Raw genomic sequence first — 26,350 nt, 5'->3', positions numbered from 1 at the left:
TTGAACAAAACTGGGGGGGGATGAACCTCTGGGGAGACTGGGAAAAGGAGGTGGGAGAGGGGAAGAGAGAGGGTGGGAGAGGGGAGGGGGAAACCTGGGAAGAGGGAGCTGGAAGGGGGAAGCAAGGGGAAGAAGAGTGAGGGGAAGCTCAGGGCTCAGAGTTGGGGGTCTCACTGGACCAACTTGATTTTCATGCAAACCTGCTCCTGGGTTCGCATGTGGCTTTTGGTGGCCAGGCTGGTAGCTATCCTGCCATAGACGGCCACATTCCTTCATCTAGTGCAGAGATCCATGATCTCCACCCTGGACCAGGAAGGCACCCACCTTCTCTGGGCCCTGTCAGGCTCCTGGGAGCTGGCAGACTGCTCCTGGGGAGTGGTGACTGCCAATGGCTTGCTGGCTCATATTTTGGGGTCACTGGGTCAGGGGCCCCGGTGGCCACTGCTGGCTCTGGGCTGGCAGACTTGGAGCTGGAACAGGCACTGTAGCCAGGGTCTACCCCTTTAATGGCTCCGGGGCTGGGGAAGAGGAGAGGAGTTTTCCTGGATGTGCCCAGAGTGGCCACCAGGGCTCCTTGGGAAGGGCTGGAGGCCCCCTATTTCGAATTAAGTGTCTACACGGCACTTAATTTGAAATAGCTATTTCGAATTTGGCGTTTGTCCTCATAGAATGAGGTTTACCAAATTCGAATTAAGCGCGCCGCTATTTTGAATTAATTTCGAAATAGCGGTTTGCATGTATGAACACTATTAAAGTTAATTCGAAATAACAACTGTTATTTTGAATCAACTTTGCAGTGTAGACATACCCTTAGTGATTTTAGCTCTGATCAGAAACACAGTCCTGCCCCAAGTGATTTCAACTCCAACGGAGTATTTAAAAATAAAAAAATAGGCTTCTGATGAAGTGCTATTCATGGAACAGTGGAGAGAAACAGATTGAATCAGTCATGCAACAGATCATTGAAGACTCTCAGGATATGTCTACACTAGCCCTCTAGTTTGAACTGGGGTGGCTAATGTAGGCATTCGAACTTGCAAATAAAGCCCGGGATTTAAAATCCTGGGCTTCATTTGCATGTTCCCGGGCGGGCGCCATTTTAAAACCCCTTAGTTTGAACTGACTGCCTGCAGCTACACGCGGCACTCAGAAAAGTTAATCCAAACTAAATCCTTAGTTCAGATTAACTATTACACCTCATTGCAGGAGGAGTAACAGTTAATCCAAACTAAGGATTTAATTCGGATTAACTTCTGACTGCCGCGTGTAGCTGCAGGCAGTCAGTTTGAACTAAGGGGATTTAAAAATGGTGCCCGCCCGGGAACATGCAAATGAAGCCCAGAATATTTAAATCCCGGGCTTCATTTGCAAGTTCGAATGCCTACATTAGCCACCCGAGTTCAAACTAGGGGGCTAGTGTAGACATACCCTCAGAGTGCTGCTTGGGGGTCATGCCCTCCCCTCTTACCCTCACAGAACTCTGACATTTGAGGCTCTCTCCATCTGAGGTTGTTTAAAATGACAGTGTCTCCCCCTTTTGGCACAGGTTAAGCAAAGTCTTTCTTTTCTGTGCAAGGATTGGTGACCATATTTCACAATTCTTGCAACTAAATGTATGACCCAACACCAGCCAATTTGATTACAATGACCAAAACACCACTACATCCACTGAATATCTAGCAAATCTAAGCATGACAGAAACCACTGTATTTACATAAACCCCCTGAGTCTTTCCTCTCTTCCCAGCTAGCTGGCAGGGAAGCATTCATTCAGACCTTGCTTATAAGAGGAATGTCTGCCAAGAATGCCAGCTTTTTATCACAGTATAGAATTGAAATAATACATTTAAAGGTTTAATTTGTATAGACAATGATCTTCCTTTTCATAAATATAGACATGTGGCTAAAATCTAGAAGCAATTCCAGGCGGACAGAAGAATAAACCAAAATCCCCCAAAAGACTTTGATCCTTTCTAAAGATTTAATAGGGAATGGACATTATTACTTGGGCTGTCATCCACAAGTTCTTCATCATGATGAAGGGAGACAGGCAGCTAACTAAACTGTTACTCAAATTCAAGGAATACTCACCTACTGAAAGGCAGAATACGGCTTTTATTCAGCAAAGCATGTAGGTGCTTAAAGTGAGCATTCAAGTGCTGTACTGAATGGGGATTGACTGCTAAATTGTGGCCTTAATTTTGTGTTACCTTGAATAGAAAAGATTTTTTCCAGACGAAATGCTTTTAGCAATCTGAATAGAGATGGAAATAACATTTGAAAAGTTAATTACTTGGTTATCAAATTATTTGGTATGATGGAAAATAACATTTATACTAGTCAGTGTAATAGGGACATTGTCAAGTTTAAAATACCTTTACATTTAAATACCTGTCTGAAATTGTTTGGCTAATATTACAAGTAACATAAAAATTACTGTAATTTAGGGAATAAGAAAAATGAGCTATTTTCTATTTGTGTACAGGCAGTCCCTGGGTTACGTACAAGATAGGGACTGTAGGTTAGTACTTAAGTCGAATTTGTACTTAAGTTGGAACTAGCATCCAGATTCAGCCGCTGCTGAAACTGACCAGCGGCTGACTACAGGAAGCCCAAGGCAGAGTTTCTCTGCCCCGGGCTTCCTGGAATCAGCTGCTGATCAGTTTCAACAGCAGCTGAATCTGGACGCCTGGGACAGAGCAGCTGGGGCACTGCTGGGTAGGTCTCCGCAGCGCTGCACCTCAGCGCTGCGGGGACCAACCCGGCAGCACTCCAGGTGCTCTACCCCAGGTGTCCCCAAGTCAGCTGCTGTGGAAACTGATCAGCAGCTGATTCCAGGAAGCCCGGAGCAGAGCAACTCTGCCTCGGGCTTCCTGTAGTCAGCCGCTGGTCAGTTTCAGCAGCGGCTGACTTGGGGACGCCTGGGGCAGAGCAGCTGGGGTGCTGCTGAGTTGGTCCAGTAGCGCCGCTCCTCGGCACTACTGGACCAACCCGGCAGCACCGCAGCTGCTCTGCCCCAGGCGTCTTGATTCAGCCGCTGCTGAAACTGATCAGCAGCGGCTGAATCAGGACTCCTGGGGCAGAGCAGCTGGGGTGCTGCCGGGTTGGTCCAGTAGCGCCAAGGAGCGGCGCTGCGGAACCAACCGGCAGCGCCCCAGCTGCTCTGCCCCAGGAGTCCTGAGAAAAGCCTGGTCTACTGGGGGGGGGGGAGGCGCACTAGCTGCGCCCCCCCCAGCAGACCATGGAGACACGGGCAGCGGGACCGAGATGCGCCGCGGTCCCGCCGCCAGGATCCTCCGCGGCTTTGCTCCGCATCTCCCTGGTCTGCTAGCCCCCCCCTCCCAGCAGACCAGGGAGACGCGGAGCAGATTTTTTCGCCCTGGAGGACGAGGGCGGCGGGACCTCGGTGCGTCTGGGCGGTCCTGCCGCCCGCATCCTCTGGGGCGAGAAAAGCCCGGTTCATAAGTGCGGATCCAACATAAGTCAGATCCGCGTAACTCGGGGACTGCCTGTACTTTATGCATTTTATTGCATTTTCTTGATAGTCACTTTCACTGCTTCTCTATAGCCAGTTTTCCTGATCGTTTGTCTAACTCTTTGAAACAGAAGCAGAAGAGAGAGAAATGTTTTGAAATCAGAAAATGTGGATGAAAACCATAACAGTTGGTCTGGGGACTCAGTAATAGGTGTAATACCTGAAACTTTGTTTAGGTCATTTTTTGAAAATAAGGAAATGTCAAGTTCAGACTCCTGTATTTATTTTCTTTAATTCAGCTCAAAAAAGGGTTTATGTGGCTGCTGATCACATACAGAAGAAATACTTATTACTCACTCCATAGAAATATATTATCATATTTCCTGAAATGTGGGCAAATATAATGTTCAAGGTGTGCTTTTTTGTGAATCGCTAACATCTGATATAAAAGTAGCTTTGAAAATCAGAGAGGACTATGGGTCAAGCTTCTTTCAGAATGTTGTTGCTAATAATAGCGGGCAAGTCTGCACTATGGAGAAGATTGACCCTCCGGAGGTTGATCTTCTAGCATTTGATTTAGTGGGTCTAGTGTAGACCCCCCCCATATCCAACACCGATGGCATGTCTATACAGCAGGGCTAAAGCGGAGATAAGCTATGCAACTTGAGCTATGTCAATTGCGTAGTTTAAGTCAAAATAGCTTATTTTGTCTTCCGGCGCTGTCTACACAGCGTACTACACAGAGCACTCTTCCTCTGACTTCTCATAGGGTATGTCTACACTACCCCCCTAGTTCGAACTAGGGGGGTAATGTATGCATACCGAACTTGCTAATGAAGCCCGGGATTTGAATTTCCCGGGCTTCATTAGCATAAAGCCGGCTCCGCCATTTTTAAAAGCCGGCTTGTTCGAACCCCGTGCCGCGCGGCTACACGCGGCACGGGCTAGATAGTTCGAACTATGTAGTTATTCCGAACTATCTGTACGCCTTGTGGAATGAGGCGTACAGATAGATCGGAATGGCTACATAGTTCGAACTATCTAGCCCGTGCCGCGTGTAGCCGCGCGGCACGGGGTTCGAACAAGCCGGCTTTTAAAAATGGCGGAGCCGGCTTTATGCTAATGAACCCCGGGAAATTCAAATCCCGGGCTTCATTAGCAAGTTCGGTATGCATACATTACCCCCCTAGTTCGAACTAGGGGGGTAGTGTAGACATACCCTTAGTCCTAGTAAAATGAGGGTTACAGGAGTCCAAGTAACAAGTCCTCCATCTTGACGTTATGTTGAAATAACTGCTTATTGTGTAGACGTGGATTATGTTATTCCGAAATAACACTGCTGTGTAGACATACCCTGATGCTATCCTTGAATGGAAGGAGTGGAGTTAGGAGCTAACCTCCCCCAGCCAGCCCTTCAGCATGTCCTGGGGCTGTGGTGGAGATTTAAAGGGGATGGGGCTCCAAAGGACATAGGGCTGTGGCCACAGAAGTGACATCTAGGAGCCCCAGGCCCTTTTAAATTCCAGGGCAGTTGCCCACTTTGCCCTCTCCCCCATCAGTAGGCCTGCCAGCCACTACAGGAGTGACATTCTGAATAATCATAGGCTGTTGGCTTGAAAGTTGACAAGATAGCATGTGCCTTTATGACCTGGGAGAATCATGCTGCCCTTTTCTCTGTGACCTCATGTGAAGGAGGGGCCGAAGGCAGAGCAGAAGCAGCTGGGATTCCAGGGAGGCTTCCTCAGAAGACACCATGTTGCTGCCTCTTGTTGCTGCTTCTTCAATTCCCAGCAAAGCACAAACTTGTGAGTGTGTAATTCTTTTTGTGCTGCTGAATAAACCTAATTGCTCTAGGAGTATTGGTAAATCCCTGCTGTAATGGGACCAGTCGTGGGTTTAATTGGATTTTTTTTTTACAAATCCAAGAAGCTAGTTCTCATGCTAAAATGTTTACATATGAATGTGTGTATTTATTTGTTTCCAGCATTCAGTCATACACTTTCTTAAAGTATAAATATTATCATGTGAGATATTTATCATGAATGTGATTAACTCCTCCCCCACCCCACCAAAACGCAATAATATGTGGCATAGAGACTATAAAGTATTACTGAAACTCCAAAGATTATAGGATTAAAATGAAATGGTGAAGGTAGCTTTTCAACTTTATGACACCTGTTTCTAGGAATGCAAAGAGTGGGATATTTTATTTATCAAGCTGCTATTTTTTTCAATTCTTTTTCTGGTGCAGGGCACTAGACAGATGAACAAAACTTCTCCTTTTTGTTATTTCTTTGTATGGAGGATCTTTCCTAGGGTTATGGGATAATATTTTATTTCTTCTAAATGAAAAATGTACATGAAGATTGAGATTTTCAAAAGTGCTTGGCATTAACCTAACTCTGCTTCCATTGAATCACCCAAATAGGATTTTTTCCCATTACCTTCAGTGGGAGCAGAGCAAGGCATTTCTGGTAAGCCAGCCATGGGTGTGTTCTGCTTCTTTGAAACTGTTGCTGTTTGTAGGCCAGGTGATGTTGAGAGTTTACACAATTTAAAAAAAGATTAAGAAATCAGTGAGGTTTAAATGCTTTCAAGTATTTATCAGCCAGATATCAATTCTAGAGCTCCTGCCCCCAAAATGTGTACACAAATGACATTTGTGGAGTCACTATGACAGTTTAAGACACAATTGACCATTGGAATGGCCTAGGATTATGGTGCACAAATTATGATATATGAAAGTGAGGCAAAAGGCTTTTCTGTAACCTCTCCAGTCTTTTTAGGCCAGAGAACTGATGAAAAGCAGGAGAAGAGAATGAGTGGAGGTTATGTGTTTTTTACTCACTCCTGAAATTTGTTTGAATTCATATTGTACTTAACTTCTGTTGGAAAATAGCTCTGTTTGCTCAGCATCTTATCTGGATAGGTGAGGAGTAGCTGCAGAACACCTCCACTTCTACTGACTTCCACTGGGTGCTCAAAAGGGGTTCTGCATTTCTCAGGATGAGGATCTAACTGGGTTGTACAAACACTACTGAGGTTAGTAGCAAAACTCCTGTTGACTTCAGTGAGGTCAACATTTCACCCTAGGAAGATTTCAACTAATACTTTTGTCTTCTATGAAATGATTGTCTCAATAAACTCAGAAAAAGAGCAGTAAACTTCAGCTGAACAGTGGTCAGACCCACTCTTATTTGGAAGCCCCATGAAAATCCCTGAACAATGAAGAATGTGTGCTTCAAAACTGATAGTTTTCCATCTGTCATAGGGTATGTCTACACTACAAAGTTAGTTCGAACTAACGGACGTTAGTTCGAACTAACTTTAATAGGTGCTACACTAGCGCTCCGCTAGTTCGAATTTGAATCGAACTAGCGGAGCGCTTAGTTCGAACTAGGTAAACCTCATTTTACGAGGACTAACGCCTAGTTCGAACTAGCTAGTTCGAACTAAGGGCTGTGTAGCCCTTTAGTTCGAACTAGTGGGAGGCTAGCCCTCCCCAGGTTTCCCTGGTGGCCACTCTGGCCAACACCAGGGAAACTCTATGCCCCCCTCCCAGCCCCGGACCCCTTAAAGGGGCACGGGCTGGCTACGGTGCCCGTGCCAGGTGCAAGCCTGCCAGCACCCAGCTAGCAGACCCTGCACCTGGCACGGCACAGAGCCACCCACCCGATGCCCCCCAGCCCACCCCCTCTTGCCGGGACCAGGCTGGCGGCTCCCGGGAGCTTGCCCTGGACCGCAAGAGGCGGGCACCTTCCTGGGCTAGTGCGGACATCGTGGACCTTGTCCACGATCTCCGCACTAGGCACAGAAAAGTGGCCGTCTAGGGCAGGAGAGCTGCCAGCCTGGCCACCCAGGACCAGGTGTGCATGAAAATCAAGGGGGTCCACTGAGACCCCCGACACTGAGCCCTGAGCTTACAATGGCCGTACTGGGTCAGACCAAAGGTCCATCTAGCCCAGTAGCCTGTCTGCCGAAGACAATGACCAAGCCATTTGTCTCGTGCCATCCCTCTCCAGCCTTCCACAAACTTTGGGCAGGGACACCACTCCTACCCTCTGGCTAATAGGACTCCATTGACCCAACCTCCATCACTTTATCTCACTTCCCTTTAAACTCTGTTCTAGTTCTAGCCTTCTCAGCCTCCTGCAGCAAGGAGTTCCACAGGTTAACTATTTGCTTTGTCAAGAACAACTTTCTCTTACTAGTTTCAAGCCTGCTACCCATTCCTTTCCTTTGGTGTCCTCTAGTCCTTCTTGATGGGAACTCAGGAAGAACTTTCTGAATGCACCCTCTCCACCCAACCCCTGCTTTTAGAGACCTCTATCCTGTCCCCCCTCCGTCTCCTCTTTTCTAAGCTGAACAGTCCCAGTCTCTGTAGCCTTTCTTCATCTGGGACCTGTTCCCAACCCCTGATCATGTTAGTTGCCCTCCCCTCTTCCAGCCTTTCTCTTCCCCTCTCCCACCTCCTTTTCCCAGTCTCCCCCAGTTTTTTTCAATAAAGACAGAGTCAATGTTGGAAGAAACGTTATCTTTATTTTGTACATCAATAAGAAGGGGGGCTAGGGAAGGGTAAGTGGAAGGAGGTGAGGGAGGAATGGGGTACGAGCCCCCGATGGGGAGGACTGGGCTGGCTCTGCGGGCTTCTGTGGGTGGAAGCTCTCCTGCAGCCCCCCAATTACTCCCTCTCCCCAGATGGCAGCCTGCGGCAAGTGCAGCCGGGCTGATGGCCGAGTGGTGTGATGTGCCCAGTGTGGGCACTCAGGGCACTCCAAGCCAGAACTTCTTTGCAAGCGGGGCACCCCTTAGAACTGTGTGTCCGGGGTGGGGGTCGGGACCCTTTAAGCGCAGCCCTCGGCTAGCCTGAGACAGCATCTCCATGCTCTAAGTCCTCCTTTTATGCCCTGCCGGCACTGCTTCCGGCCATCCTTAAGCCCTGTTCAGAGTCCACTCAATGTGGACTTACTAGTTCGAACTAGCAAAACGCTAGTTCGAACTAGTTTTTAGTTCTAGATGCGTTAGTTCGAACTAGCTTAGTTCGAATTAACTAATTCGAACTAAGTTAGTTCGAACTAACTTTGTAGTGTAGACATACCCATATAGACTTGTAAAGAAGGATGAAAAAATAAAACTAATTTCCTGGAATTAAAATGATGAAGTAATGAAGGACAGTTGATTGGACATAGAAACAGGAAATATTTATTCTGAGAAGTAGAAAAACACTTCTGTTTTAACTTATCCTGTTTAAAACTTAGAATCATGCTTTATTAATATGAATGTCCTTAGCCTTTAAAAGGAAGTCATTTTGGACCCCCTGTCTGCAATTGAAGGGCTTATGACATTTGCACCTTGAGTGACACATATTTCTGGCATTCATCCTATGTCATTTAGCTTGGCCTAATTATTTTCAGTAATGAGTCAGGGCAGTTGAATGTGTAGCATACATCCAAAGGCTATACTAGCACTGCTTCAGTAGGCACATGCTGCATGCCCAGGGACACTCAAGGCAGTTAAGCATCTGTGCCAATTTAGACTTTCATGTTTTCAAAAACTTTTCTTGAAATATTTTACATCTTTTTTCTCACCCTGGTCCCAGCAGCATACGGTCTTCTATCATAATGTCCCAGAACACTGGATAATGTTATTCTGTTCACAGAATAGGGCATTTTGAATGGATCATTACAAGTTGATTATAACACGTAAGGACTTGCAGTCTTTTTTAAAAAATACTTATGTCCATCCATGTGCAAAGCCCTTTTTGGTAAACTAAACATTTTGTCAAAAGGTAAAGCATTATGGGCCAGAGTTGTAAAGCTGAGGGACATGCAGTTGCATTGCTGTATTTGTGTATGCTTGGACTATGCACACAGAAAATCAATGTGTACATTAAGTTTATATTTGTGAGTGTCAAGTGGGTGGCTACCTGACTACTTACATGTTTTCTCAGGTTTTTGAAGAGAGCTAAGTTCAAGATGAGGGTTTGGCTTAGACTTTTTATTTGTGGTGTATGTTTGTATTCAAAAAGGGATGAGGATGATATGTTTTTCTTTTTACCTGTATGCTTTGAGTATTAAAAGTAATGCCAGGTAGCTCTGAATTTGACAGATTATTTATTTAAATAATACATGAGTATGAGATTCTCATTCCAGAAAATTCAATCTAAAATTAGTTGTATAGAATAAAGTGAATGAATAGGACTAAAGTATAAAGTATGAGTGTATTGCCAAAGGACTTTATAACTAGGGGTGGTGTAGGCAAAATGTGACTTAATTGTGTAATCAGTCATTTCAAGCATTTATTAAAATTAAAATTGTAGAAATTATGTGGATAGTAATCAGTTTTCATTATAGTTCTTTGCACATCTCAGTTCTATAATTAGATGGCGGCATCTGTCATTGCTGATTAATTTGTAGACAGCTCTCTCCTCCCACCAAGAATTTACTGTACACCAAGTCAAACTTTTCATCATCTGGAAATGTGAAATACAAGTGCCATTAATGTGAGGGGTGTCTAATGGCCGTGCTGTAATTTTGGGAGGTAGGCACCACTGTTTAGAAACATTGAGATCAGCATTTTTTCCAACACTTTCTGAGGTGAAAATCTAACAAGTTGTGTGCAGTTCTGCCATTACTGGTTAAAAGGGCCTTTGGCAGTTCAGAACTAACAGCTAGGACTGGGAAATAACAATCACACTTTTCTTAAAGCCTCTTGCTGACAGTCTTCTGTCTTGGGTTCAGTAGTCCATGAAAATTTGTCCTGCCCGTAGAACTGGAAGAGCAGTCTGAGAACAGCAAAAAAGCCTGCTAAACCAAGTTTCCTGTCAGGCTGTCACCATGCCCTAGTGGATCACAGTGGAGAATACCAAATTCTAGACAAACTGCTGCGAAATAGCACAGTCACACCTCAAAACTGGCAACCCAGCCAGCAACAAAAGTAAACTTCTGTTTTATTGCACGAGCCAACAAGAAGTTAGAAAAGCAGTTTCCTTAGATATTCCAACCCTTGTATCATCACCAAAAACACTAGACTTAATGATGAGTGGTTATTTAAAACCAATTTTATCAACCAAAGGGTTCTTCTGATCCTAAGGGTCCAGCCATCTACTCAGGTCAATACATTACTCAGATCGTACCCAATAATCACACCGTTGTGAATCCTTTAGTACTTAATATCTAAAGGTTCATTTTTAAAAAGAAAGAAATATGGGTACGTCTACACTACAACGTTAATTCGAACTAACTTAGTTCGAATTAGTTAATTCGAACTAAGCTAATTCGAACTAACGCGTCTAGAACTAAAAACTAGTTCGAATTAGCGTTTTGCTAATTCGAACTAGCAAGTCCACATTAAGTGGACCCTGAAGCGGGATTAAGGATGGCCGGAAGCAGTGCCGGCAGGGCATCAGAGGAGGACTTAGAGCGTGGAGATGCTGTCTCAGGCTAGCCGAGGGCTGCGCTTAAAGGGTCCCGACCCCCACCCCGGACAGACAGTTCTCAGGGGTGCCCCGCTTGCAAAGCAGTCCTGGCTTGGATTGCCCGGAGTACCCACACTGGGCACATCACAGCACTCGGCCATCAGCCCGGCTGCACTTGCCGCAGGCTGCCATCTGGGGAGAGGGGGCAATTGGGGGGCTGCAGGAGAGCTTCCACCCCCAGAAGCCCGCAGAGCCAGCCCAGTCCTCCCCATCGGGGGCTCGTACCCCATTCCTCCCTCACCTCCTTCCACTTACCCTTCCCTAGCCCCCCTTCTTATTGATGTACAAAATAAAGATAACGTTTCTTCCAACATTGACTCTGTCTTTATTGAACAAAACTGGGGGAGACTGGGAAAAGGAGGTGGGAGAGGGGAAGACAAAGGCTGGAAGAGGGGAGGGCAACTAACATGATCAGGGGTTGGGAACAGGTCCCAGATGAAGAGAGTTACAGAGACTGGGACTGTTCAGCTTAGAAAAGAGGAGATGGAGCGGGGACAGGATAGAGGTCTCTAAAAGCAGGGGTTGGGTGGAGAGGGTGCACACAGAAAAGTTCTTCATGAGTTCCCCTAAAGAAGGACTAGAGGACACCAAAGGAAAGGAATGGGTAGCAGGCTTGAAACTAGTAAGAGAAAGTTGTTCTTCTTGACAAAGCAAAGAGTTAACCTGTGGAACTCCTTGCTGCAGGAGGCTGTGAAGGCTAGAACTGGAACAGAGTTTAAAGGGAAGTGAGATCAAGTCATGGAGGTTGGGTCCATAGAGTAGTCTTAGCCAGGGGGTAGGAGTGGTGTCCCTGCCCAAGGTTTGTGGAAGGCTGGAGAGGGATGGCACGAGACAAATGGCTTGGTCACTGTCTTCGGTCCATCCCCTCCAGGGTCCCTAGGGTTGGCCGCTGTCGGCAGACAGGCTACTGGGCTAGATGGACCTTTGGTCTGACCCAGGACGGCCATTGTAAGCTCAGGGCTCAGGGTCGGGGGTCTCAGTGGACCCCTTTGATTTTCATGCACACCTGCTCCTGGGTGGCCAGGCTGGCAGCTCTCCTGCCCTAGACGGCCACTTTCTTGTGCCTAATGCGGAGATCGTGGACAAGGTCCACGATGTCTGCACTAGCTCAGGCGGGTGCCCGCCTCTTGCGGTCCAGGGCAAGCTCCCGGGAGCCGCCAGCCTGGTCCAGGGAAGAGGGGGTGGGCTGGGGGACATCGGGTGGGTGGCTCTGTGCCGTGCCAGGTGCAGGGTCTTCTGGCTGGGTGCTGGCAGGCTTGCACCTGGCACGGACACCGTAGCCAGCCCGTGCCCCTTTAAGGGCTCCGGGGCCGGGAGGGGGGCATAGAGTTTCCCTGGTGTTGGCCAGAGTGGCCACCAGGGAAACCTGGGGAGGGCTAGCCTCCCACTAGTTCGAATTAAGGGGCTACACACCCCTTAATTCGAACTAGTAAGTTCGAACTAGGCTTAATCCTCGTAAAATGAGGTTTTCCTAGTTCGAACTAAGCGCTCCGCTAGTTGGATTCAAATTCGAACTAGCGGAGCGCTAGTATAGCGGCTATGAATGTTAGTTCGAACTAACGTCTGTTAGTTCGAACTAACATTGTAGTGTAGACATACCCTATGAGAGTTAAAAGTGGCTAAAGCAATTGAAGACATGAAATAATTGCAAAATTCTTGGCTCTAGCTTATAGTAATAATGGAAGAAATTACTAGGTTGTAAGTCTCTGGTTTCTTCCTATTAATTGGGAAGTCCTTGCCCCTTGGAGTAGGGCTACACTGCAGGGCAAAGAGGAATTAAGATACGCAACTTCAGCTTTGTTACTTGAGTAGCAGAAGTCAAAGTAGCTTAACTCAGCTTTTGGCACTGTCTATACTTTAGGAAGTTGAAAGAACACTCTTTCCTTCGACTTCCTTTACTCCTTGTGAAAGCAGGATTATTGGTATTGACCAGAGTGTCCCTCTCACACCGAATTAGGTGTCTTAACTAGACTGCTAATTCAAACCTGGAAGATTGACAGTGGCAGCTTTGATCATTCTCAGTAGTATAGATGTACCCTCTGTTAAAATCCGCCCATTAGTGTAAGTTCACTGTCCATAGGTCTGAGCAGGAAAGATGCAACATGGAGATGCTTTTATAGTTTTTGCCATGTGGAGGAAACCCGTTGTTTTAAACAAAGCCCTCCACATAGCTTGTGGAAAAATAAGGTACTAAGAAGTTTAGTGTCACGTGGTCTCATCAGTGGAAGGCTAGGTCTACACTGTACAGTTATTTTGGAATAAGCTATTCTGGAATAGTTATTCCAAAATAGTTTACTTCAAAATAGCACATCTACACTGCAGGGAAGCCTCAAAATTAGTCTGAGGCAGGCTTCCCTAATGTAGACGTGCTACCTCAATTTAGAGCCCCAGGAGGAATAACTTAGGGTGTGTCTACACTGCAGTGTTTTTCCAGAAAAATAGCCAATTTCCCAGAAAAATAATACTTGCATCCACACTGCTAGGCTGTGTCTACACTGGCATGAATTTCCGGAACTGCTTAAAAAGGAATACATTAAAAAGGAGCGTCTACATTGGCAGGCTGCTTTTCTGGAAAAGCCCTTTTTCCGGAAAAGCGTCTGTGGCCAATGTAGACGCGCTTTTCCGGAAAAGATCCCCGATCGCCATTTTCGCGATTGGGGCTTTTTTCTGGAAAAAACTACAGGGCTGTCTACACTGGCCCTTTTCCGGAACAGTGTTCCGGAATAAGGACTTATGCCCGAGCGGGAGCAGAATAGTTTTTCCGGAATAGCGGCTGATTTTGTACAGTAGAGCGTTGTTGCTTTTCCGGAAATTCAAGGGCCAGTGTAGACAGCTCGCAGCTTATTCCGGAAAAGCGGCTGATTTTCTGGAATAAGTGGTCCAGTGTAGACACAGCCCTATTGCGTTCTTTCGACAGAACGTCAAAAGAACGGAGGGATTTTTCCGATGGCAGTAAACCTCTTGCTATGCGTATGTGGATGTGTACTCTCAAAACAGGTGTGTTTATTGAGAGTACAGGGAAGGGGGGTGGGAGGGGTTGTGCTGGGAAAGCGAAAAGAGGGCAAGGCACAGGCCCCTAGTGGGGAGGCCCTAGTGTGAGTTACTGGATCCTTGAGAGAAACTCTCCTTCAGGGCCTCCTGGATGCGCACCCACAACTGATAAGCCTGGAAGATGGCAACTGTCTGTGGCTGCTTGAAGGCCCTTCTCTCCCAGCCAGCCTCTGCCCCCCATCTTGGTAGGAAGGCCTCCTCCTTCCTCTCCACAATGTTGTGGAGAACACAACAGGCTGAGATTACCTCAGGGATGTTGTGCTCCCCCACCACAAAGTGGGTCAGGAGGCACCTGAACCGCACCTTTAGGTGCCTGAAGGTACACTTGACTTGGATTCAGACCTAGCTGAGGTGGGCATTGAATTGGTCCCTGCTGGGGTCAAGGTGGCCCATGTAGGGCTTCATGAGCCAAGGCATTAGTGGGTAGGCTACATCCCCGATGAATCACAGTGGCATCTCCACATCCCCCACACGAAAGTCACACTGAGGGAAGAATGTGCTAGCCTCCAGCTTCTCATAGAGGCTGGCCTTTTTGAAAATGCGGACATCATGTGCTCTGCCCAACCACCCAACGGAAATGTCCATAAACTGTCGATGGTAGTTGATCAGTGCCTGCAGCACCATCAAGAAATAGCTCTTCCTGTTGATGTATTGAGTGGCTTGCTGATGTGGTGTTTGGATCAGGATGTTGGTTCCATCAGTTGTTCCCTCACAGTTGGGGAAACCCCAGGGCAGCAAATTCTGTGATGACTGGATCCAGGTCTCCCAGGCAGATGACTCTGTGTAGTAGGAAGAAATTGATGGCCATCACAACCTGCAGAAGGAGACAAAGAAATACACAAAACAGAGAATCAAAGGGCGTGCCTGAGCCCTTGGGAGGTGCCTGTCCCCTCTCCCCCTTTCAAACACCTGAACCTCACCAAAAGCCATCCCTTATGACGCCGCCCCCTGGCAGGACTGTGTGAGGGTGGGACTGAAGAATCCCTGGGGGACGGGACTTCCCCGCACCTTCAGCCCACCCCCAGACCCGCACCCCACTTTCACTAGGGTCACCCTTTCCAGGACTCCACCCCCCCTGCTGGGACAGCAGCTTGAGAGTGCCTTTCCTCCATGAGGAGGGCCCCGACAGTGGACTTCCCCATGTCGAACTGGTTGCCCACCAACCAGTAGCTGTCTGGGGTGGTGAGCTTCCATACGGTGATGGAGACTCTCTTCTCCAGGGGGATGACGGGCCGCAGGTGGGTGTTCCATCCTCAGGGTATGTCTACACTACCCTCCTATTTCGAAATAGGAGGGTAATGTAGGCATACCGCAATTGCAAATGAAGCCCAGGATTTGAATTTCCCGGGCTTCATTTGCATAAGCGGGGCGCCGCCATTTTTAAATCCCCGCTCGTTCGAACCCCGTGCCGCGCGGCTACACGCGGCACGAACTAGGTAGTTCGAACTAGGCTTCCTAGTTCGAACTACCGTTACTCCTCATGAGTAACAGACGTTAGTTCGAATTAACTTTGATAGGCGCTACACTAGCAAACCGCTAGTTCGAACTTAATTCGAACTAGCGGAGCGCTTAATTCAAACTAGGTAAACCTCATTCCACGAGGACTAACGCCTAGTTCGAATTAAGCACTTCAGATTAAGGGCTGTGTAGCCACTTAATTCGAACTAGTGGGAGGTTAGCCCTCCCCAGCTTTCCCTGGTGGCCACTCTGGGCACCACCAGGGAAACTCTTCTGCCCCACTCCCAGCCCCAGAGCCCTTAAAGGGGCATGGGCTGGCTATGGTGCCCATGCCAGGTGCAAGCCTGCCAGCACCCAGCTAGCAGACCCTGCACCTGGCACATCACGAGTCAGCCACCTGCTGCCACCCAGCCCTCCGCCTCTTCCCAGGACCAGGCTGGCGGCTCCCAGGAGCCTGCCCGGGGCCGCAAGAGGCAGGTGCCCACCTGGTCTAGTGCGGACATTGTGGACCTCGTCCACGACCTCCGCACTAGGCACAGGAAAGTGGCTGTCTAGGGCAGGATAGCTGCCAGCCTGGCCACCCAGGATCAGGTTTGAATGAAAATCAGGATGGTCCAGTGAAACCCCCGACCCTGAGCTTACAATGGCCGTACTGGGTCAGATCAAAGGTCCATTTAGCCCAGTAGCCTGTCTGCTGACAGCGGCCAACCCTAGGGACCCTGGAGGGGATGGACTGAAACAATGACCAAGCCATTTGTCTCGTGCCATCCATCTCCAGCCTTCCACAAAGGCTATGTCTAGACTGCAGGCGGATCTTTCGAAAGAGAAATCCGCTTTTTCGAAAGAGAGCACCCAGCTAGTCTGGATGCTCTCTTTCGAAGACGGCCTCTTTACATTGAAGAACGCCTTCTTTCGAAAGAGGAACTTTCGAAAGAAGGCGTTCTTCCTCGTAAATTGAGGTTTACCGCCATCGAAAGAAAAGCCGCGTTCTTTCGAAATAATTTCGAAAGAACGCAGCTTGAGTCTGGACGCAGGGGAAGTTTTTTCGGGAAAAGGCTACTTTTCCCGAAAAAACCCCTGAGTCTGGACACGGCCAAACAGAGGCCAGGGACACCATTTCTACCCCCTGGCTAATACCACTCCATGGACCCAGCCTCCATGAATTTATCTAAAGTCTCTTTAAACTCTGTTCTAGTTCCAGCCTTCACAGCCTCTTGCAGCAAGGAGTTCCACAGGTTGACTATTTGCTTTGTAAAGAAGAACTTTCTTTTATTAGTTGAAGCCTGCTACCCATTCCTTTCCTTTGGTGTCCTCTAGTCCTTCTATTATAGGAACTAATGAAGAACTTTTCTTTATGCACCCACTCTACACCACTCATGCTTTTATAGACCTCTATCGTATCCCCCCTCAGTCTCCTCTTTTCTAAGCTGAAAAGTCCCAGTCTCTTTAGCCTCTCTTCATATGGGACCTGTTCCAAACCCCTGATCATTTTAGTTGCCCTCTCCTCTCCCACCCTCTCTCTTCCCCTCTCCCACCTCCTTTTCCCAGTCTCCCCAGAGGTTAACCTCCCCCCCCGTATTGTTAAATAAAGAGAGTTTCTATTTTTGAACACACGTGTCCTTTATTTTGTACATCAGGAAGGGGGGCTAAGGAGGGGTAAGTGGAGGAGGTGAGGGAGGAATGGGGTACGAGCCCCTAATGGGGAGGACTGGGGTGGCTCTGCGGGCTCCTTGGGGTGGAAGCTCTTCTGCAGCCCCCCGATTTCCTCCTCCCCCCGGATGGCAGCCTGCGGCAAGTGCAGCCGGGCTGATGGCCGAGTGCTGTGATGTGCCAAGTGTGGGTACTCCAAGCCAGGACTGCTTTGCTGTCCTCCATCGAGTTAGACAAGCAAGCAGGGAACCCCTGAGAACTGTCTGTCTGGGGTGGGGGTCGGGTCCCTTTAAGCACAGCCCTCGGCTAGCCTGAGATAGCAGCTCCACGCTCTAAGTCCTAATCTGATGCCCTGCTGGCACTGCTTCCGGCGAGCCTTAACCTCTGTTCAGGGTCCACTCAATGTGGACAAGCTAGTTCGAATTAGCAAAATTCTAATTCGAACTAGTTTTTAGGTCTAGATGCACTAGTTCAAATTAGCTTAGCTTGAATTAACTAATTCGAATTAAGTTAGTTCGAATTAGTGCTGTAGTGTAAACATACCCCTAGTGAAATAGTTTTTCCTAATATTTAGCCTAGACCTCCCGCACTGTAACTTGAGACCATTGTTCCTTATTCTGCCGTCTGTCACTACTGAGAACAGCCTTTCTCCATCTTCTTTGGAACCTCAGCCTCTCCTCATAGGTCATGTGCTCCAGCTCCCTAATCATTTTGGTTGTCCGCCTCTGGACCCTCTCTAGTGCACCCACATCCTTTCTGTAGTGGTGGGCCTAGAACTGTATGCAATACTCCAGATGTGGCCTCACCATTGCCGAATAAAGGGGAATAATAACATCTCTACATCTGCTGGAAATGCTCCTCCTAATGCACCCTAATATGCCCTAATTAGCCTTCTTGGTTACAAGGGCACACTGGTGACTCATGTCTAACTTCTCATCCACTGTAATCCCCACGTCCTTTTCTGCTGAACTGCTACTTAGCCACTTGGCCCCCAGCATGTAACAGTACTTCGGATTCTTCTGTCCCAAGTGCAGGACTTTACATTTGTCTTTGTTGAACCTCATCAGATTTCTTTTGGCCCAATCCTCCAATTTGTCTAGGCCACTCTGGACCCTATCTCTACCCTCCAACATATCTACCTCTCCCCCTTGCTTAGTGTCATCTGTAAACTTGCTGATGGTGCAATCCATCCCCTCATCCAGGTCATTAATAAAGATGTTGAACAAAATCGGCCCTAGAACCGATCCTTGGGACACTCCACTTGAAACTGAGTGCCAGCCTGTCATCGAGCCATTGATCACTACCTGTTGAGTCTGACAATCTAGCCAGATTTCCAACCACCTTACAGTCCTTTTATTCAATCCATACTTCCTTAACTTGCTGGCAAGAATATTGTGGGAGATCATATCAAAAGTTTTGCTAAAGTCAAGGTATATCACATCCACTGACTTTCCTATGTCCACAGAGCCAGTTACCTCATCATAGAAGCTAATCAGATTGGCCAGGCATGACTTGCCCTTTGTGAATCCATGTTGACTATTCCAGATCATGGTCCCCTCTTCCAAATGTTTCAAAATGGATTATTTGAGGATTACCTCCATGATTTTTCCAGGGTCTAAGGTGAGGCTGACTGGTCTATAGTTCCCTGGATTGTCCTTCTTCCCTTTTTAAAAAATGTTTTGCTTAATAAAGTTCAGCCCTAATAAGGGTGCATAGATTGTGTCTTAAAGCAGTGTCAGAGTTGCTGTGATGCTATAATGTGCATATCTTATTAGATTTAAGACTTTCTGTAAAGTTCCCTTACTGTTATGGAACATTGAAGATGATATCACTAATATATTCACTGTAAAAAAAGACAGGTGTGCATTTATCTCATGTTAGCTAACTTAGTAGCAGTGAAGATAAGACAACTTGTTTTAGCAGCTCAAGTTGAAGTCAATAGTGGAAGAAATTGAGGTTGAATTGAACTGCTAATTTGAATGGGAGTTGCACCTAAAATACTTCTGCATGTATATTGTGGCCTCTGTACATCTGAATATCTTGAAAAGTCTAGATTCATTCTAAAGATATCATCTATGTGTTTTTATTTATTATTTACAGATAAGAAAATACCTTTTAAGAGGGTAAACTATGATCAGTTGGATGCATTATGTAGCATCAATGGACTACGAAACAGGTAACTATCTAATGAATACACTTGTTTCTGTTTGTTGTTTTGTTAGTAAAACAATTCTTAAAATGCGATTATGGTTGAAAAGTCTGTGTGAATGTGCAGCCCTTTTACCACACAGGTTTGCTACCTGTATGTATTATAGTCTTTCTTTGGTGACAAAAATAGGTTGATATCCCTTTTTATTTCTTTACTTCTTTATTCCAGAGCCAGGAGAGCTATAGGAGAGTGAAGTGAGTTATTTGACAGCAATAACCCACTCCAGGGTGTGCAGTGTGAAGTTATTAGTAAATGCCAGTATGCTTCAGTTATGCAGAAGGGTGTTGAATCGATTACTAATACATACCTTGGGGAAGGATTAGTGTTATAACTAACGGCATACCTTTTAGAAATTGGAGTGAGAAGTGTATGTGTAGGGGAGGGTAAGGGTATCATGTGCCCTTGCAATATGAAAAATGCTTCATATTAGAAGAACAAGAGAACTCAGGACATTACAAACAGTTCTTTTCCTACTGTTTGAAATGTATTTCCTGTTCACCACACTCTCTTCTCTTTTTAAACCTGTTTGGACTATGTTCTGGTCACACCCATGAACCAGCTGCCCTTTCAGCAGCAATTTCTGGCCCATCAACCACTTTCAATTTTTTTTTTGGTCAAAATAAAACACACAACCTCTCCCCCCCACCACTACCACCTCTCCCAGTTTGGCAATTCAATCCATTCCCAGTTTAGGTCCCATTCCTGTGTAGCTTTTTGTAAGTATCCACACATTGAACTTCTATGTCCCATCCTCTCCAATAGGATTCCTCACCAGCTTAAAGTTGAAGCACAGAGAGCAAGTATTTGTAATATTAGGCTTCAAATTGGGCACTTATCAATAGTCCAAGTTTAGCTTTTTGGAGTATTAAGTGAATTAAGAATATCTCAAATTGTGATCTAGATGCTTCTGCTGAAAGAAGAGTGTCCATCTTATCCTCCAGCTTTCTCTTCCCTCTGCTTCCTCACTTCACTCTTCTGCCTTGTATACACAGAACTACTTACAGCATCAAGCCCTTGATTGCCAGGAATATCCTTTGTACCCTTAAAAACCCTATTTTTGTCTTGTTAAAGTGTATTAAAAACTGTGCAAAAGAAGCAGAGAGGACTCCAGTACCCTATCATATCCCATTCATAGTGTTCTGGTAAATAAGCTTTCTGGGACAAGGCCTCTGTTTGCTCTGTGTTTGTACAGTGCCTCATTCAATGGGATCCTTGATTGAGGTGCCTATACCTCAATATAAATAAACAATGCACATCAGAGAGATGAAAGCTCGAATCTGAAGACCGCTGTCTTTAATCAGGTTTCTCTATCTACCACAATTAGAAAAAAATGGTCATTAAAAGTTCTGTTTTGTGAGTGTGCAAAATCTCAGTCTCAGTTCTGCATTAGTGCAGCCTGTTCATTTATCTTAGTAAAATCCAGTTGTTTGCATGTGTAGTGAGTTGCTTCTCACATTTTGGATGAGATTAAATGTCATGCAAATCATTTTTTTCTATAAATATGCAGCCATCCAAAGCTTTACATCTAAGATTTTGTTTTCTAATTAAAAATAAGATTCAAGGCATATTAATAATTATGTAAATAAACTAAGTCACCTGCAGGGTTCAATGACTACTTTACTTATTGTTGATGCTGCAATCCCACAACCCAAGATAGAGCTGTTTATGGGCAACAGCAAAAGAATGGAGAGAAAAGAGAGTGGGGGGAAAGAAGAGGTAGAAAGCTCTGATCACATCTCTCCTAGTAAGGACCATCAGAGGACGATGAAAAAGGTAGAAAGGCAAAGGCATTTTGAGTAGAGCAAGAGCTCCTCTATATCTGAGCATATGTGCATCCAGTCTTACCCTTCACTCCTAAGAAAGATGTCTTCTGTTACATAGCACACTCATCTCACTGTCCCTATCAGACATCCAGCCATCTCTGCAAACTTCCTGCTATCAAAGTCATGCCTCCCCAAATGTACTTTCCTTTCTTCTGGGAGGGCAGAGACCCATGCTTCACCTGTTTCCATCCAAGGTAAGTTGGATCTGAGTTTAAGCCTCTCTTGGATTGAGTATCAGAGGGGTGGCCGTGTTAGTCTGAATCTGCAAAAACAATGAGAAGTCCTGTGGCACCTTATAGACTAACACATTTATTGGAGTATAAGCTTTCATGGGCAAAGACCCACTTCATCAGATGTATCCTAAACTGATAGTGTCAAATTTGCAGATGAGTTGTGGCTCTGAAGTTTCTCTTTTAAGTCTTCAAAGATTAAATGAAGACTGCAAATGGCTAGCCAACTGCACAACCAGTTTCTCCTCTCTTGGTGTTCACCCCTCCACATCAGCTGCTAGAAGTGGGCCTCATCCTCCCTGACTGAATTGAACTTGTTATCTCTATCCTTACTCTTGACTGGAACTCTTTTCAGATGCCTGTATATTTATACCTGCCTCTGGAATTTCTACTACATGCATCTGACGAAGTGGGTCTTTGCCCCTGAAAGCTTATGGTCCAATAAATCTGTTAGTCTATAAGATGCCACAGGAATTCTCATTGTTTTAGGACTGAAATAGAGATTAACCCCATCTTTCAAACTCTGTTTTGGTGAGTTTGTGTAACCCCAAATTGCTCCATGCTCACCAGCCCAACCCCAGATGGATTGTACCTCTGTTTCTACTGCATTAAACTGTATTTTCAGTCCATTTTGAATTGTACCATTTCATAAACTCCTGATTTTAAGAAGGTTTTAGTTAAGACATTTGTAAAATTAGGATTTACCTCTAATACCTTTAAGAAAGTTTCGGAGAAACTTGATGTGGATAATAAAGTCATAATCTGGTTCCAATATTTAGAGTGCACATATATCAAGAAAATATGGTGGCTTTTAATTTAAATATTTTGTGAAGCCAGACAACTTTTTCTTGAATGGTGAAAGAATGCCCAGAGTGAGGATCACTATCAAAGCCTAAGCAAATGGGTGTTGCATGGGGCATATGTGCCTGGGCTTAGGACCAACAGTATTATCTCCTTCTTGCAGTGCATAGTACAACTGCCCCCAGCAACTGGTAGAGCCCATGGGCTGCAGTAAGTAATAAATGATTCCTCCCCTACTCTACCTCTCCCCCAGGGGGGTTTTCAGTAGGGGTTCTGCATTATTGTGGAGATACTGGCTCTGTTCTGCCTCCATGCCACAGAGGCTATGTCTAGACTGCAAGCCTCTTTCGAAAGAGGCTCTTTCGAAAGATACTTTCGAAAGAGGCTCTTTCAAAAGAGAGCGTCTAGACTGCACGTTGAACTTTCGAAAAAGCGGCTTGCTTTTTCGAAAGAAAGCATCCAGTGAGTCTGGATGCTCTCTTTCGAAGAAGCCCTATTTACATTGAAGAACGCCTTCTTTTGAAAGAGGAACTTTCGAAAGAAGGCGTTCTTCCTCGTGAAATGAGGTTCACCGCCATCGAAAGAAAAGCCGCGTTCTTTCGATTTAATTTTGAAAGAACGCGGCTTGAGTCTGGACGCAGGGGAAGTTTTTTCGGAAAAAGGCTACTTTTCCCGAAAAAACCCCTGAGTCTGGAAACAGCCAGAGAGAGAGCAACCACAGAGCACTGTTGCAAACACCCTGATACAGCCTTCCCATAGCTTGTCCTCATTTTGTTTGGTGGAACATATAAGGAATTAGGCAGCATGCCCAGCCCCATGAAAGAAAACAAAGTTCAGTGCCTTATGGTGAAATCATGGCTCTGTTGGCACTGAAGACAAAATTCCCACTGACTTCAACAGGACCAAGATTTCACTTGAGTGTAAAGCACGTTAATTGAGGTCATAACACAGGGTTTATTGCTGCTAGTCATGTTAAAGCTAATTAATGGAAGATGGAATTATTTCTACCTCAGCGTTATAATGTTAATAGGTTTTGGCACATGAATAGCTTGGTTTTCTTCCTGAAAATAAGACCTATTATAAATTATGCTCTTTACTAGAGAGGACTGCTAAGATAAAAATGAGGCATTATTTTAGGTGCTTTGTGAGTTGCTACAAAGATACGATACAGTTCATCTGAAAAAAGCAGCTAGGAATGAAAGGACTAGGCATTTTAGGATCAATCAAAACATTCAGTTTTGAACAGCCCTGATGTAATGCCTTCCTTTAAAGAGTATACAGCTCACTGCTTTGTGTTCTGACAGTATTTCCCCCCTCAGGCAGCAAACATAAGGATTGTCAGTTTAATTGGAATTTCTAGAGTCTAAGCAACCAAATAGCTGATCTTCCTCAGCTCTTCTAAAAGACAAAATGCAAAATAAAACAACAGCATCATGGGAATTAGATAAACATGGGCATTCATCCTGTTCACACTCTGCAGTGCTTACGTAAATGAGACTAGTTTTGATTATCATATTTTAGGAAGAACTTTCCTATGCTTGTGCAGATTAAAATCACATTGGAACAGCTGCTATTGCCCAGATTCATGCAGGCTAAACTGATTGTTCATAACAGTCTGATAGCTGTTTGTTAGCATCCTTAAAAGGGGGAAGAGAGATGGCTGAAGTTCCTGCAGTTACATAGAAAAGCAAGTGATTTTCCTACAGAATGTGCTTCTTTAATGAGTTATTTTATCATTTTTGAGCAGTAAACAAACAAAAACAGGTTTTTTTTTCAAAATTGCTACCCCTCTTCCTTTCTAAGTATGGAGACTGGGTGCATAGAACAACATTGAGATAAATGCAATTTAGAAGTTTCATTTCACTGAGCTCTCAATATTTTAAGGTGCTGAGGTGCTTACTGGGCATTTAGCACCTGACCACACTTAAAGTTTAGCATGTGAATTCCACTGACTTATATTAAAAAAAACCAAACATAGACATAAAGAGGCACACGTGGAAGGGCAACTAAGGAAAGAGAGTATGGCTGTAAGTATGGGGATTAAATTTAGCTCCATATTTAACAAATTAACCAAATATTACTCTTTAATTCATTTATTACAAATCTAAAATAATGTGATTTTACAACTTGGGTCACTATAACTAGTGACGACTCTTTGTGCTGAGGGATCACAGGCAATTCCCCTTAGGTTACTCATGCTCAGTGCTTTTTTTGTGACGGTGCTGCCCAGTATGCAGTTCCGGCACCTCCAGACGCAGTACCGGCACCTCTAGTCAGAGCTCAACAACTTTCCCCTGGAGTACCAGCACCTTTTTTTTTTTTTTTTTTTAACAAAAAAAGCACTGCTCATGTTCCAGCCACTGGCTGAGGAGATTTAGGCAGAGTCTCTTCAGAGAATAGCAAGGTTGCTTTTTAACAAGCTCAGTCAGTGGTGGCTGTGGGTGAGAGGAAGGGTGTCTCTTTCTTCTATTCTTCTCTCTCAGCACCATTTGGTCTGGGAAACAAGAAAGTGGAGTCAGGAACCAGGCTGTGTCCCGAAAACTCATGATATCATCTACATGTTTTGTTAGTCTTTAAAGTGATACCAGACTATTTGTTGTTTTTTAAGTTTTTCATGATAAAGGCCATTACCATTAGGAAACAGGGCTGGCTTGGCTTTGCAGTTTTGTGACCAAATCTTTCCTGTTAGCAGAAAACCGGGATAATGGCCAGAGACCTATTCATGCTCTTCTGGGCTTTCACTGGATTTTGCTGTGACAGAGGTGCATAGTAAAGGCACCTCAGGCTTTATTTTGGGACATGGCTATCAAACTTGTAACCTGCTCAACTATGAGGCCAAATCAGGCAGTCATCTCACACAGAGGAGACTGGATGTAGAGCACATAATGTGACCTCAGGTCATAATTTTCTGTACCAGCTGAGGTAGAAAAACTGTAGTCAATGTGCAGCATTACAATTTACCCTTATATTATCAAAGTCTCTAGTTCTTTATATCACATTTTTGGTTCAGCTGAGAAATGGAGACACTACCTTTTATCCAAATGTCCTACTTAGTGGTTCACAAACTTATTTGATTGCATCCTCATTCCTTGGACCTATTCTCTTTAAATATCCAGGGCTTTATTTGCATGTTCCCAGGTGCTGCCATTTTTAAATGCCACGTAGTTCGAACTACCTGCCCACGGCTACACGCAGCACGGACAAGGTAGTTTGATATTAAAGCTCCTAATTCGAACTACTGTTACTCCTTATTGCAGGCTTCATTTGCAAGTTCGAATGCCTACATTAGCCACCCTAGTTCGAACTAGGGTGACAGTGTAGACATACCCTTAGAGAGAACACTGTCAGATGGCTCTGTGCACTTTGATGGATTTCTGCTAAGCTTTCATAGCATTATACAAAGACATTGTTATATGTATATTAATGCATTTCTAATGACATGATGTGCATATATAACACCAACAGATCCTGGTAATCTCCTGCATGAACTAAAAGCTTAATGGAAGCCAATGGAAGAACTGCCTGTTAGCAATTGCAGGAGGAGTAACAGTAGTTTGAATTAGGAGCTTAACTTCGAACTACCTAGTCCGTGCCGCAGGTAGCCGTGGGCAGGTAGTTCGAACTACAGGGCATTTAAAAATGGCGGTGCCTGGGAACATGCAAATAAAGCCCGGGATATTTAAATCCCGGGCTTCATTTGCAAGTTCGAATGCCTACATTAGCCACCCTAGTTTGAACTAGGGTGGTAGTGTAGACATACCGTAAGAGTCTCCATCCATGAACAGACTGAGTTTTGTCTTGTGCACCAAAAATATTGACGTCATGTGCGCTTGTTCAGATGTGTGCCACCATTGCCCGCACCAGTTACTAACATTATATATATGGAAGATAGAACACTAAAGCCCTTTCCCAGTTGCAAAGAATAAAAAGAACTATGAAATCAGAACTTTTACCCACTCATCCTTATTATTATGGCTGACCCTAAGTGCCAATGTACTGTATTTGTTCCACAGTCTGCTTATTGACCACTCTTGCAATTTTGCATATCTGCTGAAGATGTGATTTAATCCTGGCAACAATGTTTCTTTAGTATGAAAAAAACAATCTTATTCAAAATAGAAAGAAAACAAAACAAAGTAGGACATTTTTCATTCTGACTGAGTTTCAAAAAAGTTTG

The 26,350-nt window shown here is 45.3% G+C and overlaps 1 protein-coding gene across 1 annotated transcript in view; it reads left to right on the top strand.

The window, feature by feature from the left end:
* Positions 1–5,168: 5,168 nt before the first annotated feature.
* The window catches only part of CNBD1 (cyclic nucleotide binding domain containing 1), a 309,767-nt gene continuing 288,585 nt past the window's right edge, over positions 5,169–26,350 (top strand). Inside the window, exons 1-2 of the mRNA XM_075919791.2 lie at positions 5,169–5,279; positions 19,211–19,286. Coding sequence (XP_075775906.2) covers positions 5,228–5,279; positions 19,211–19,286 — 128 coding nt within the window. The 5' untranslated portion in view covers positions 5,169–5,227. The remainder of the gene's footprint in view (positions 5,280–19,210; positions 19,287–26,350) is intronic.

The sequence above is a fragment of the Pelodiscus sinensis genome, chromosome 2 (genome assembly GCF_052426305.1).
Source record: "Pelodiscus sinensis isolate ZL-2025 chromosome 2, ASM5242630v1, whole genome shotgun sequence".
NCBI classification, from domain to species: domain Eukaryota; kingdom Metazoa; phylum Chordata; order Testudines; family Trionychidae; genus Pelodiscus; species Pelodiscus sinensis.
Note: the sequence above shows the minus strand (reverse complement) of the source record. Positions and strands in the feature narration are given on the sequence as shown.